The sequence below is a fragment of the Saccoglossus kowalevskii genome, chromosome 11, assembly GCF_978046115.1.
Source record: "Saccoglossus kowalevskii chromosome 11, keSacKowa6.1, whole genome shotgun sequence".
Taxonomy (NCBI): domain Eukaryota; kingdom Metazoa; phylum Hemichordata; class Enteropneusta; family Harrimaniidae; genus Saccoglossus; species Saccoglossus kowalevskii.
Genome location: NC_140651.1, coordinates 34,415,291 through 34,430,592, shown reverse-complemented (window position 1 = coordinate 34,430,592; position 15,302 = coordinate 34,415,291). Strand labels below are relative to the sequence as shown.

Genomic DNA, 15,302 nt, shown 5'->3' with positions numbered 1-15,302 from the left:
ACATATCACCTGTCTGCTGTGTCTATCACTATCTTCCCAATTTATTGCATCATATCACCTGGTAATCTGGTATCGATGTGTGTGACTGAGTTGACATATCACCTGTCTGCTGTGTCTATCACTATCTTCCCAATTCATTGCATCATATCACCTGGTAATTTGGTATCTGTATGTGACTGAGTTGACATATCACCTGTCTGCTGTGTCTATCACTATCTTCCCAATTCATTGCATCATATCACCTGGTAATCTGGTATCTGTGTGTGTGACTGAGTTGACATATCACCTGTCTGCTGTGTCTATCACTATCTTCCCAATTCATTGCATCATATCACCTGGTAATCTGGTATTGGTGTGTGTGACTGAGTTGACATATCACCTGTCTGCTCTGTCTATCACTGTCTTCCCAATTTATTGCATCATATCACCTGGTAATCTGGTATCTGTATGTGTGACTGAGTTGACATATCACCTGTCTGCTGTGTCTATCACTATCTTCCCAATTCATTGCATCATATCACCTGGTAATCTGGTATCGGTGTGTGTGACTGAGTTGACATAGCACCTGTCTGCTGTGTCTATCCCCGTCGTCCCAATTCATTGCATCATATCACCTGTTAATCTGGTATCAGTGTGTGTGATTGAGTTGACATATCACCTGTCTGTTGTGTCTATCACTATCTTCCCAATTTATTGCATCATATCACCTGGTAATCTGGTATATGTATGTGACTGAGTTGACATATCACCTGTCTGCTGTGTCTATCACTATCTTCCCAATTCATTGCATCATATCACCTGGTAATCTGGTATCTGTGTGTGTGACTGAGTTGACACATCACATGTCTGCTGTGTCTATCACTATCTTCCCAATTCATTGCATCATATCACCTGGTAATCTGGTATTGGTGTGTGTGACTGAGTTGACATATCACCTGTCTGCTCTGTCTATCACTGTCTTCCCAATTTATTGCATCATATCACCCAATCGGTGTGTGTGACTGAGTTGACATATCACCTGTCTGCTGTGTCTATCACTATCTTCCCAATTTATTGCATCATATCACCTGGTAATCTGGTATCTGTATGTTACTGAGTTGACATATCACCTGTCTGCTGTGTCTATCACTATCTTCCCAATTTATTGCATCATATCACCTGGTAATCTGGTATCAGTGTGTGTGATTGAGTTGACATATCACCTGTCTGCTGTGTCTATCACTATCTTCCCAAATAATTGCATCATATCACCTGTTAATCTGGTATCAGTGTGTGTGATTGAGTTGACATATCACCTGTCTGCTGTGTCTATCACTATCTTCCCAATTCATTGCATCATATCACCTGGTAATCTGGTATCTGTATGTGACTGAGTTGACATATCACCTGTCTGCTGTGTCTATCCCTGTCTTCCCAATTTATTGTATCATATCACCTGGTAATCTGGTATCTGTATGTGACTAAGTTGACATATCACCTGTCTATCACTGTCTTCCCAATTCATTGCATCATATCACCTGGTAATCTGGTGACTGTATGTGACTGAGTTGACATATCACCTGTCTGCTGTGTCTATCCCTGTCTTCCCAATTTATTGTATCATATCACCTGTTAATCTGGTATCAGTGTCTGTGACTGAGTTGACATATCACCTGTCTGCTGTGTCTATCACTATCTTCCCAATTTATTGTATCATATCACCTGGTAATCTGGTATCTGTATGTGACTGAGTTGACATATCACCTGTCTGCTGTGTCTATCACTATCTTCCCAATTTATTGCATCATATCACCTGGTAATCTGGTATCGGTGTGTGTGACTGAGTTGACATATCACCTGTCTGCTGTGTCTATCACTATCTTCCCAATTCATTGCATCATATCACCTGGTAATTTGGTATCTGTATGTGACTGAGTTGACATATCACCTGTCTGCTGTGTCTATCACTATCTTCCCAATTCATTGCATCATATCACCTGGTAATCTGGTATCTGTATGTTACTGAGTTGACATATCACCTGTCTGCTGTGTCTATCACTATCTTCCCAATTCATTGCATCATATCACCTGGTAATCTGGTATCAGTGTGTGTGACTGAGTTGACATATCACCTGTCTGCTGTGTCTATCACTATCTTCCCAATTCATTGCATCATATCACCTGGTAATCTAGTATTGGTGTGTGTGACTGAGTTGACATATCACCTGTCTGCTCTGTCTATCACTGTCTTCCCAATTTATTGCATCATATCACCTGGTAATCTGGTATCTGTATGTGTGACTGAGTTGACATATCACCTGTCTGCTGTGTCTATCACTATCTTCCCAATTAATTGCATCATATCACCTGGTAATCTGGTATCGGTGTGTGTGACTGAGTTGACATAGCACCTGTCTGCTGTGTCTATCCCCGTCGTCCCAATTCATTGCATCATATCACCTGTTAATCTGGTATCAGTGTGTGTGATTGAGTTGACATATCACCTGTCTGCTGTGTCTATCACTATCTTCCCAATTTATTGCATCATATCACCTGGTAATCTGGTATATGTATGTGACTGAGTTGACATATCACCTGTCTGCTGTGTCTATCTCTATCTTCCCAATTCATTGCATCATATCACCTGGTAATCTGGTATCTGTGTGTGTGACTGAGTTGACACATCACCTGTCTGCTGTGTCTATCACTATCTTCCCAATTCATTGCATCATATCACCTGGTAATCTGGTATTGGTGTGTGTGACTGAGTTGACATATCACCTGTCTGCTCTGTCTATCACTGTCTTCCCAATTTATTGCATCATATCACCCAATCGGTGTGTGTGACTGAGTTGACATATCACCTGTCTGCTGTGTCTATCACTATCTTCCCAATTTATTGCATCATATCACCTGGTAATCTGGTATCTGTATGTTACTGAGTTGACATATCACCTGTCTGCTGTGTCTATCACTATCTTCCCAATTTATTGCATCATATCACCTGGTAATCTGGTATCAGTGTGTGTGATTGAGTTGACATATCACCTGTCTGCTGTGTCTATCACTATCTCCCAAATAATTGCATCATATCACCTGTTAATCTGGTATCAGTGTGTGTGATTGAGTTGACATATCACCTGTCTGCTGTGTCTATCACTATCTTCCCAATTTATTGCATCATATCACCTGGTAATCTGGTATCTGTGTGTGTGACTGAGTTGACATATCACCTGTCTGCTGTGTCTATCACTATCTTCCCAATTCATTGCATCATATCACCTGGTAATCTGGTATTGGTGTGTGTGACTGAGTTGACATATCACCTGTCTGCTCTGTCTATCACTGTCTTCCCAATTTATTGCATCATATCACCTGTTAATCTGGTATCAGTGTGTGTAATTGAGTTGACATATCACCTGTCTGCTGTGTCTATCACTATCTTCCCAATTAATTGCATCATATCACCTGGTAATCTGGTATCGGTGTGTGTGACTGAGTTGACATAGCACCTGTCTGCTGTGTCTATCCCCGTCGTCCCAATTCATTGCATCATATCACCTGTTAATCTGGTATCAGTGTGTGTGATTGAGTTGACATATCACCTGTCTGCTGTGTCTATCACTATCTTCCCAATTTATTGCATCATATCACCTGGTAATCTGGTATATGTATGTGACTGAGTTGACATATCACCTGTCTGCTGTGTCTATCTCTATCTTCCCAATTCATTGCATCATATCACCTGGTAATCTGGTATCTGTGTGTGTGACTGAGTTGACACATCACCTGTCTGCTGTGTCTATCACTATCTTCCCAATTCATTGCATCATATCACCTGGTAATCTGGTATTGGTGTGTGTGACTGAGTTGACATATCACCTGTCTGCTCTGTCTATCACTGTCTTCCCAATTTATTGCATCATATCACCCAATCGGTGTGTGTGACTGAGTTGACATATCACCTGTCTGCTGTGTCTATCACTATCTTCCCAATTTATTGCATCATATCACCTGGTAATCTGGTATCTGTATGTTACTGAGTTGACATATCACCTGTCTGCTGTGTCTATCACTATCTTCCCAATTTATTGCATCATATCACCTGGTAATCTGGTATCTGTATGTTACTGAGTTGACATATCACCTGTCTGCTGTGTCTATCACTATCTTCCCAATTTATTGCATCATATCACCTGGTAATCTGGTATCGGTGTGTGTGACTGAGTTGACATAGCACCTGTCTGCTGTGTCTATCCCCGTCGTCCCAATTCATTGCATCATATCACCTGTTAATCTGGTATCAGTGTGTGTGATTGAGTTGACATATCACCTGTCTGCTGTGTCTATCACTATCTTCCCAATTTATTGCATCATATCACCTGGTAATCTGGTATATGTATGTGACTGAGTTGACATATCACCTGTCTGCTGTGTCTATCTCTATCTTCCCAATTCATTGCATCATATCACCTGGTAATCTGGTATCTGTGTGTGTGACTGAGTTGACACATCACCTGTCTGCTGTGTCTATCACTATCTTCCCAATTCATTGCATCATATCACCTGGTAATCTGGTATTGGTGTGTGTGACTGAGTTGACATATCACCTGTCTGCTCTGTCTATCACTGTCTTCCCAATTTATTGCATCATATCACCCAATCGGTGTGTGTGACTGAGTTGACATATCACCTGTCTGCTGTGTCTATCACTATCTTCCCAATTTATTGCATCATATCACCTGGTAATCTGGTATCTGTATGTTACTGAGTTGACATATCACCTGTCTGCTGTGTCTATCACTATCTTCCCAATTTATTGCATCATATCACCTGGTAATCTGGTATCAGTGTGTGTGATTGAGTTGACATATCACCTGTCTGCTGTGTCTATCACTATCTCCCAAATAATTGCATCATATCACCTGTTAATCTGGTATCAGTGTGTGTGATTGAGTTGACATATCACCTGTCTGCTGTGTCTATCACTATCTTCCCAATTTATTGCATCATATCACCTGGTAATCTGGTATCTGTGTGTGTGACTGAGTTGACATATCACCTGTCTGCTGTGTCTATCACTATCTTCCCAATTCATTGCATCATATCACCTGGTAATCTGGTATTGGTGTGTGTGACTGAGTTGACATATCACCTGTCTGCTCTGTCTATCACTGTCTTCCCAATTTATTGCATCATATCACCTGTTAATCTGGTATCAGTGTGTGTAATTGAGTTGACATATCACCTGTCTGCTGTGTCTGTCACTATCTTCCCAATTCATTGCATCATATCACCTGTTAGTCTGGTATCTGTATGTTACTGAGTTGACATATCACCTGTCTGCTGTGTCTATCACTATCTTCCCAATTTATTGCATCATATCACCTGGTAATCTGGTATCAGTGTGTGTGATTGAGTTGACATATCACATCATATCACCTGGTAATCTGGTATCTGTGTGTGACTGAGTTGACATATCACCTGTCTGCTGTTTCTATCCCTGTCTTCCCAATTTATCGTATCATATCACCTGTTAATCTGGTATCAGTGTGTGTGACTGAGTTGACATATCACCTGTCTGCTGTGTCTATCACTATCTTCCCAATTTATTGTATCATATCACCTGGTAATCTGGTATCTGTATGTGACTGAGTTGACATATCACCTGTCTGCTGTGTCTATCACTATCTTCCCAATTTATTGCATCATATCACCTGGTAATCTGGTATCGATGTGTGTGACTGAGTTGACATATCACCTGTCTGCTGTGTCTATCACTATCTTCCCAATTCATTGCATCATATCACCTGGTAATTTGGTATCTGTATGTGACTGAGTTGACATATCACCTGTCTGCTGTGTCTATCACTATCTTCCCAATTTATTGCATCATATCACCTGGTAATCTGGTATCTGTATGTGTGACTGAGTTGACATATCACCTGTCTGCTGTGTCTATCACTATCTTCCCAATTCATTGCATCATATCACCTGGTAATCTGGTATCGGTGTGTGTGACTGAGTTGACATAGCACCTGTCTGCTGTGTCTATCCCCGTCGTCCCAATTCATTGCATCATATCACCTGTTAATCTGGTATCAGTGTGTGTGATTGAGTTGACATATCACCTGTCTGTTGTGTCTATCACTATCTTCCCAATTTATTGCATCATATCACCTGGTAATCTGGTATATGTATGTGACTGAGTTGACATATCACCTGTCTGCTGTGTCTATCACTATCTTCCCAATTCATTGCATCATATCACCTGGTAATCTGGTATCTGTGTGTGTGACTGAGTTGACACATCACATGTCTGCTGTGTCTATCACTATCTTCCCAATTCATTGCATCATATCACCTGGTAATCTGGTATTGGTGTGTGTGACTGAGTTGACATATCACCTGTCTGCTCTGTCTATCACTGTCTTCCCAATTTATTGCATCATATCACCCAATCGGTGTGTGTGACTGAGTTGACATATCACCTGTCTGCTGTGTCTATCACTATCTTCCCAATTTATTGCATCATATCACCTGGTAATCTGGTATTTGTATGTTACTGAGTTGACATATCACCTGTCTGCTGTGTCTATCACTATCTTCCCAATTTATTGCATCATATCACCTGGTAATCTGGTATCAGTGTGTGTGATTGAGTTGACATATCACCTGTCTGCTGTGTCTATCACTATCTTCCCAAATAATTGCATCATATCACCTGTTAATCTGGTATCAGTGTGTGTGATTGAGTTGACATATCACCTGTCTGCTGTGTCTATCACTATCTTCCCAATTTATTGCATCATATCACCTGGTAATCTGGTATCTGTGTGTGTGACTGAGTTGACATATCACCTGTCTGCTGTGTCTATCACTATCTTCCCAATTCATTGCATCATATCACCTGGTAATCTGGTATTGGTGTGTGTGACTGAGTTGACATGTCACCTGTCTGCTCTGTCTATCACTGTCTTCCCAATTCATTGCATCATATCACCCAATCGCTGTGTGTGACTGAGTTGACATATCACCTGTCTGCTGTGTCTATCACTATCTTTCCATTTCATTGCATCATATCACCTGGTAATCTGGTATCGGTGTGTGTGACTGAGTTGACATAGCACCTGTCTGCTGTGTCTGTCCCCGTCTTCCCAATTCATTGCATCATATCACCTGTTAATCTGGTATCAGTGTGTGTGATTGAGTTGACATATCACCTGTCTGTTGTGTCTATCACTATCTTCCCAATTTATTGCATCATATCACCTGGTAATCTGGTATATGTATGTGACTGAGTTGACATATCACCTGTCTGCTGTGTCTATCACTATCTTCCCAATTCATTGCATCATATCACCTGGTAATCTGGTATCTGTGTGTGTGACTGAGTTGACACATCACATGTCTGCTGTGTCTATCACTATCTTCCCAATTCATTGCATCATATCACCTGGTAATCTGGTATTGGTGTGTGTGACTGAGTTGACATATCACCTGTCTGCTCTGTCTATCACTGTCTTCCCAATTTATTGCATCATATCACCCAATCGGTGTGTGTGACTGAGTTGACATATCACCTGTCTGCTGTGTCTATCACTATCTTCCCAATTTATTGCATCATATCACCTGGTAATCTGGTATCTGTATGTTACTGAGTTGACATATCACCTGTCTGCTGTGTCTATCACTATCTTCCCAATTTATTGCATCATATCACCTGGTAATCTGGTATCAGTGTGTGTGATTGAGTTGACATATCACCTGTCTGCTGTGTCTATCACTATCTTCCCAAATAATTGCATCATATCACCTGTTAATCTGGTATCAGTGTGTGTGATTGAGTTGACATATCACCTGTCTGCTGTGTCTATCACTATCTTCCCAATTTATTGCATCATATCACCTGGTAATCTGGTATCTGTGTGTGTGACTGAGTTGACATATCACCTGTCTGCTGTGTCTATCACTATCTTCCCAATTCATTGCATCATATCACCTGGTAATCTGGTATTGGTGTGTGTGACTGAGTTGACATATCACCTGTCTGCTCTGTCTATCACTGTCTTCCCAATTCATTGCATCATATCACCCAATCGCTGTGTGTGACTGAGTTGACATATCACCTGTCTGCTGTGTCTATCACTATCTTTCCATTTCATTGCATCATATCACCTGGTAATCTGGTATCGGTGTGTGTGACTGAGTTGACATAGCACCTGTCTGCTGTGTCTGTCCCCGTCTTCCCAATTCATTGCATCATATCACCTGTTAATCTGGTATCAGTGTGTGTGATTGAGTTGACATATCACCTGTCTGCTGTGTCTATCACTATCTTCCCAATTCATTGCATCATATCACCTGTTAATCTGGTATCAGTGTGTGTGATTGAGTTGACATATCACCTGTCTGCTGTGTCTATCACTATCTTCCCAATTTATTGCATCATATCACCTGGTAATCTGGTATATGTATGTGACTGAGTTGACATATCACCTGTCTGCTGTGTCTATCACTATCTTCCCAATTCATTGCATCATATCACCTGGTAATCTGGTATTGGTGTGTGTGACTGAGTTGACATATCACCTGTCTGCTCTGTCTATCACTGTCTTCCCAATTTATTGCATCATATCACCCAATCGGTGTGTGTGACTGAGTTGACATATCACCTGTCTGCTGTGTCTATCACTGTCTTCCCAATTTATTGTATCATATCACCCGATAATCTGGTATCTGTATGTGACTGAGTTGACATATCACCTGCCTGCTGTGTCTCTCACTATCTTCCCAATTCATTGCATCATATCACCTGGTAATCTGGTATCAGTGTGTGTGACTGAGTTGACATATCACCTGTCTGCTGTGTCTATCACTATCTTCCCAATTCATTGCATCATATCACCTGTTAATCTGGTATCAGTGTGTGTGATTGAGTTGACATATCACCTGTCTGCTGTGTCTATCACTATCTTCCCAATTCATTGCATCACATCACCTGGTAATCTGGTATCAGTGTGTGTGATTGAGTTGACATATCACCTGTCTGCTGTGTCTACCACTGTCTTCCCAATTTATTGCATCAGATCACCCAATCGGTGTGTGTGATTGAGTTGACATATCACCTGTTTGCTGTGTCTATCACTATCTTCCCAATTTTTTGCATCATATCACCTGGTAATCTGGTATCTGTATTTGACTGAGTTGACATATCACCTGTCTGCTGTGTCTACCAACATCTTCCCAATTCATTGCATCATATCACCTGGTAATCTGGTATCAGTGTGTGTGACTGAGTTGACATATCACCTGTCTGCTGTGTCTATCACTATCTTCCCAATTTATTGCATCATATCACCTGGTAATCTGGTATCTGTATGTTACTGAGTTGACATATCACCTGTCTGCTGTGTCTATCACTATCTTCCCAATTCATTGCATCATATCACCTGGTAATCTGGTATCAGTGTGTGTGACTGAGTTGACATATCACCTGTCTGCTGTGTCTATCACTATCTTCCCAATTTATTGCATCATATCACCTGGTAATCTGGTATCTGTATGTTACTGAGTTGACATATCACCTGTCTGCTGTGTCTATCACTATCTTCCCAATTTATTGCATCATATCACCTGGTAATCTGGTATCAGTGTGTGTGATTGAGTTGACATATCGCCTGTCTGCTGTGTCTATCACTATCTTCCCAATTCATTGCATCATATTACCTGTTAATCTGGTATCAGTGTGTGTGACTGAGTTGACATATCACCTGTCTGCTGTGTCTATCACTATCTTCCCAATTCATTGCATCATATCACCTGGTAATCTGGTATCAGTGTGTGTGATTGAGTTGACATATCACCTGTCTGCTGTGTCTACCACTGTCTTCCCAATTTATTGCATCAGATCACCCAATCGGTGTGTGTGTGATTGAGTTGACATATCACCTGTTTGCTGTGTCTATCACTATCTTCCCAATTTTTTGCATCATATCACCTGGTAATCTGGTATCTGTATTTGACTGAGTTGACATATCACCTGTCTGCTGTGTCTACCAACATCTTCCCAATTCATTGCATCATATCACCTGTTAATCTGGTATCAGTGTGGGTGATTGAGTTGACATATCACCTGTCTGCTGTGTCTATCACTATCTTCCCAATTCATTGCATCATATCACCTGGTAATCTGGTATCGGTGTGTGTGACTGAGTTGACATATCACCTGTCTGCTGTGTCTATCACTATCTTCCCAATTCATTGTATCATATCACCTGTTAATCTGGTATCAGTGTGTGTAATTGAGTTGACATATCACCTGTCTGCTGTGTCTGTCACTATCTTCCCAATTCATTGCATCATATCACCTGTTAGTCTGGTATCAGTGTGTGTGATTGAGTTGACATATCACCTGTCTGCTGTGTCTATCACTGTCTTCCCAATTCATTGCATCATATCACCTGTTAATCTGGTATCAGTGTGTGTGATTGAGTTGACATATCACCTGTCTGCTGTGTCTATAACCTGTCTGCTGTGTCTATCACTATCTTCCCAATTTATTGCATCATATCACCTGGTAATCTGGTATCTGTATGTGACTGAGTTGACATATCACCTGTCTGCTGTGTCTATCACTGTCTTCCCAATTTATTGTATCATATCACCCGATAATCTGGTATCTGTATGTGACTGAGTTGACATATCACCTGCCTGCTGTGTCTCTCACTATCTTCCCAATTCATTGCATCATATCACCTGGTAATCTGGTATCAGTGTGTGTGACTGAGTTGACATATCACCTGTCTGCTGTGTCTATCACTGTCTTCCCAATTAACTCACTGTGACATTGACAATTATATCCTCCACCCCCACACTCACTCTGACATTGGCGACCATTCTCCTCCAGGCCCACACTCACTGTGACATTGACAACCATTCTCCTCCACTCCCACACTCACTCTGACATTGACAATTATACCCTCCACTCCCACACTCACTCTGACATTGACAACCATTCTCCTCCAGGCCCACACTCACTGTGACATTGACAACCATTCTCCTCCACTCCCACACTCACTCTGACATTGACAATTATACCCTCCACTCCCACACTCACTCTGACATTGACAATTATACCCTCCACTCCCACACTCACTCTGACATTGACAGCCATTCTCCTCCACTCCCACACTCACTCTGACATTGACAATTATACCCTCCACTCCCACACTCACTGTGACATTGACAATTATACCCTCCACTCCCACACTCACTCTGACATTGACAATTATACCCTCCACTCCCACACTCACTGTGACATTGACAATTATACCCTCCACTCCCACACTCACTGTGACATTGACAATTATACCCTCCTCTCCCACACTCACTCTGACATTGACAATTATACCCTCCACTCCCACACTCACTCTGACATTGACAACCATTCTCCTCCAGGCCCACTCTCACTCTGACATTGACAATTATACACCCTCCACTCCCACACTCACTGTGACATTGACAACCATCCTCCTCCACTCCCACACTCACTCTGACATTGACAACCATTCTCCTCCAGGCCCACACTCACTCTGACATTGACAACCATTCTCCTCCACTCCCACACTCACTCTGACATTGACAATTATACCCTCCACTCCCACACTCACTCTGACATTGACAATTATACCCTCCACTCCCACACTCACTCTGACATTGACAATTATACCCTCCACTCCCACACTCACTCTGACATTGACAATTATACCCTCCACTCCCACACTCACTCTGACATTGACAATTATATCCTCCAGTCCCACACTCACTCTGACATTGACAATTATACCCTCCACTCCCACACTCACTCTGACATTGACAATTATACCCTCCACTCCCACACTCACTCTGACATTGACAACCATTCTCCTCCACTCCCACACTCACTCTGACATTGACAACCATTCTCCTCCAGGCCCACACTCACTCTGACATTGGCAACCATTCTCCTCCAGGCCCACACTCAGTCTGTCATTGGCAACCATTCTCCTCCAGGCCTACACTCACTGTGACATTGAAAACCATATCCTATACCACTCAACCTCCATACTCCAAAAACACAATTTCATTATCATTTATGTTTCGTAAAATAAAGAAGAAAAAAACATGAATGTAATTTGCAAAACAACAAAGTATGTTTTAAAATTGTTTGAATATTAAAATTACTATTAAAATTTAATAAATAGTTAACTGAATTAACCAGGTAGGGTCTGATACAGTTGGGATGCAGCATTTTCATATAACTGTAAAATTAGGTATTATTGATATTATATCTTTTATTTTATTTATCATACTAGGTTCGTACTCGTATGTTGATGGAATTCGCAAATCTTTCTGGAATGAATGTTCTGCTTGTTGGACCACCGGGGGCTGGTAAAACGTCTCTTATCAATGATTTCTTGGATAATCAAGGTAAGCATTAGTTCTTCAATGGTTTCCTACAACAAAATATTAAGTTTCTCCATTTGTGTTTATGTCATATTCATATTAGATGTAGTATCAGTTTGATTACATAGCATGCACACATATCTTATTGTGATCCCAGTTTAATAATATGTTAAAACATTTCTTCAATCCCAAAATAATATTTACTATACATTGTTTACATTTATTTATACTTACATTATGTCTTTGTGAATTCCAACATTTTCATCTTATTAGTTCCTGTCTATGACTACAGTATTTTGATTTAATAAGTCCATCTATTTCATTTCAGATACATCCAATAATGTGACTAAGAGACTTGTCTTCTCTGGTGCCTCCAAAGCACTTCCCATCCAACAGTTTGTAGAGGCAAATATTTTTCACAGACAAGGTATGATTAGTGCTAGTGAGAATAAGATTTAAATTCTCAGTGATGTTGTTGTTGTTAGTCCTCGTTCGAACGCAGTTCGGACACAATCCGAAAACGAGGACTTATATTTTGACCTCCGTGTGTCTGTGCATGCATGCATGCGTGCGTGCGTGCGTACATGCACAATCAAACTTCACACATACATCATACATGATATTATACATATGCATGTCAATTTGTTTCACGATCTGATTCAAGATGGCTGAATGGTGGCCATTTTGTGCTAAAAAATCCTAAAAATCAAGCATTTCTCGGCTGTTTACAGATAGATTTTGTTCAAACTTGGTATATACATTAGACATTATGGGACCTTGATGCGAATACTTTTGTTTTTCTGATAAGATTCAATTTTGTTTTAATGAATGTGGCTCTCGTGCCATATCTCTGACTTGCTTTCACTGATTATGTTCAAATTTTAAATATTCATTATACATCATGTCATAGATAAACAGATATATTGGTTTGACGATCCTATTCAAAATGGCCGAATGGTGTCCATTTTTGTGCTGAAAAATCATCAAATATCAAGCATTTATGGATGGATTTCGTTCAAACTTGGTACATATATTAGACATTACAGGTTCCTGATGCACATCATTTATTTTTCAGATCGAATTTAAAATGACTGTCTGGTGGCCATTTTGCTTTAATGAATGGGCTTCTAGACCCATATCTCCAACTTGTTTTGACTGATTATATTCAAATTTTAATTATTCATTATACATCATGTCATAGATGAACAGATATATTGGTTTGACGATCCTATTCAAAATGGCCAAATTGTGGTCATTATTGTGCTAAAAAATCATCAAAAATCAAGCATTTCTCGGCTGTTTACAGATAGATTTTGTTCAAACTTGGTATATACATTAGACATTATGGGACCTTGATGCGAATACTTTTGTTTTTCAGATAAGATTCAATTTTGTTTTAATGAATGTGGCTCTCGTGCCATATCTCTGACTTGCTTTCACTGATTATGTTCAAATTTTAATTATTCATTATAAATCATGTCATAGATGAACAGATATATTGGTTTGACGATCCTATTCAAAATGGCCGAATTGTGGTCATTATTGTGCTAAAAAATCATCAAATATCAAGCATTTCTGGCATTTATGGATGGATTTTGTTCAAACTTGGTACATACATTAGACATTATGGGTTCCTGATGCACGTCATTTTATTTTTCAGATTAGATTCAAAATGGCTGACTGGCGGCCATTTTGTTTTAATGATTGGGCTTCTAAAGCCATATCTCTTAAATGCTTTGACTGATTATATTCAAATGTTATATATATACATGTATTCAAAATGGCTGATTTTGAATGCTGTTCCAGAGCAATATCTCTCAATATGGACAAGTACTTGTTTGACGATCAGATACAAATGTCAATCATTTTAATGTCAAAAAATCATATTCCTGACATGGTTATATTCCAGCTATATTACTATAAACAAAACTATATATCTTAAATTTGATAACTAACAGGGACTGTGCATGCATGGCTTGTTTTTTTATTATTTTGGTTGATATTAGAAGCTGATAGAATTGGGCTGTAACTTTATTCAACTATTTGAAAATGAGAACAACTGTAACTGTAACTACTTCACGAATTCCAGGAGTCTGTGAACATTTTGAAAATGTTTTAGCAGTGAACATTTTTGTGAAATTTCATCTTCATAAATGCCATAAAATTGTGAGAACTCTTAGTTACAGTATGCAGTGAATGGGAGAATTAATGACTTTTCTGGAATATTTAACTAGAAATATTAATGAATTGTTTTACTATCTACAGGTTTTGTTTATGGTGCTAGAGACAGTAAGCGTCTACAGTTGTTCATTGATGATATCAACTTACCTGTTCCTGATGAGAATAATACACAGAGGAGTTTAGAGTTACTACGTCAGATGGTGGATGATAGGGTCTTGGTTACTTTAAAGAAACCATTTGAATGGCGAACCATACAAGGACTAGTTATCTTGTCTGCTATGACTATGCATGAGTACCCAAGTACTACTACCTTACACCTACCTGATAGACTGATTGTAAGTACTGCCTTGGAGTAATCTGTAGCAGATAGAAAGATAATTTCACTTGAATTGTTGAAACCTGAGGCACAATCCTACATTGATGTGTTGTTCCATGCCCCCTCAAACAATCCTACATTGATGTGTTGTTCCATGCCCCCTCAAACAATCCTACATTGATGTGTTGTTCCATGCCCCTCAAACAATCCTACATTGATGTGTTGTTCCATGCCCCTCAAACAATCCTACATTGATGTGTTGTTCCATGCCCCCTCAAACAATCCTACATTGATGTGTTGTTCCATGCCCCCTCAAACAATCCTACATTTGATGTGTTGTTCCATGCCCCTCAAACAATCCTACATTGATGTGTTGTTC

At 40.0% G+C, this 15,302-nt stretch overlaps 1 protein-coding gene across 1 annotated transcript in view; it reads left to right on the top strand.

The window, feature by feature from the left end:
* LOC102804440 (dynein axonemal heavy chain 5-like) overlaps window positions 1-15,302 on the top strand; it is a 170,322-nt gene that overhangs the window by 83,927 nt on the left and 71,093 nt on the right. Inside the window, exons 44-46 of the mRNA XM_085505137.1 lie at window positions 12,336-12,450; window positions 12,755-12,853; window positions 14,692-14,942. Coding sequence (XP_085361263.1) covers window positions 12,336-12,450; window positions 12,755-12,853; window positions 14,692-14,942 — 465 coding nt within the window. The remainder of the gene's footprint in view (window positions 1-12,335; window positions 12,451-12,754; window positions 12,854-14,691; window positions 14,943-15,302) is intronic.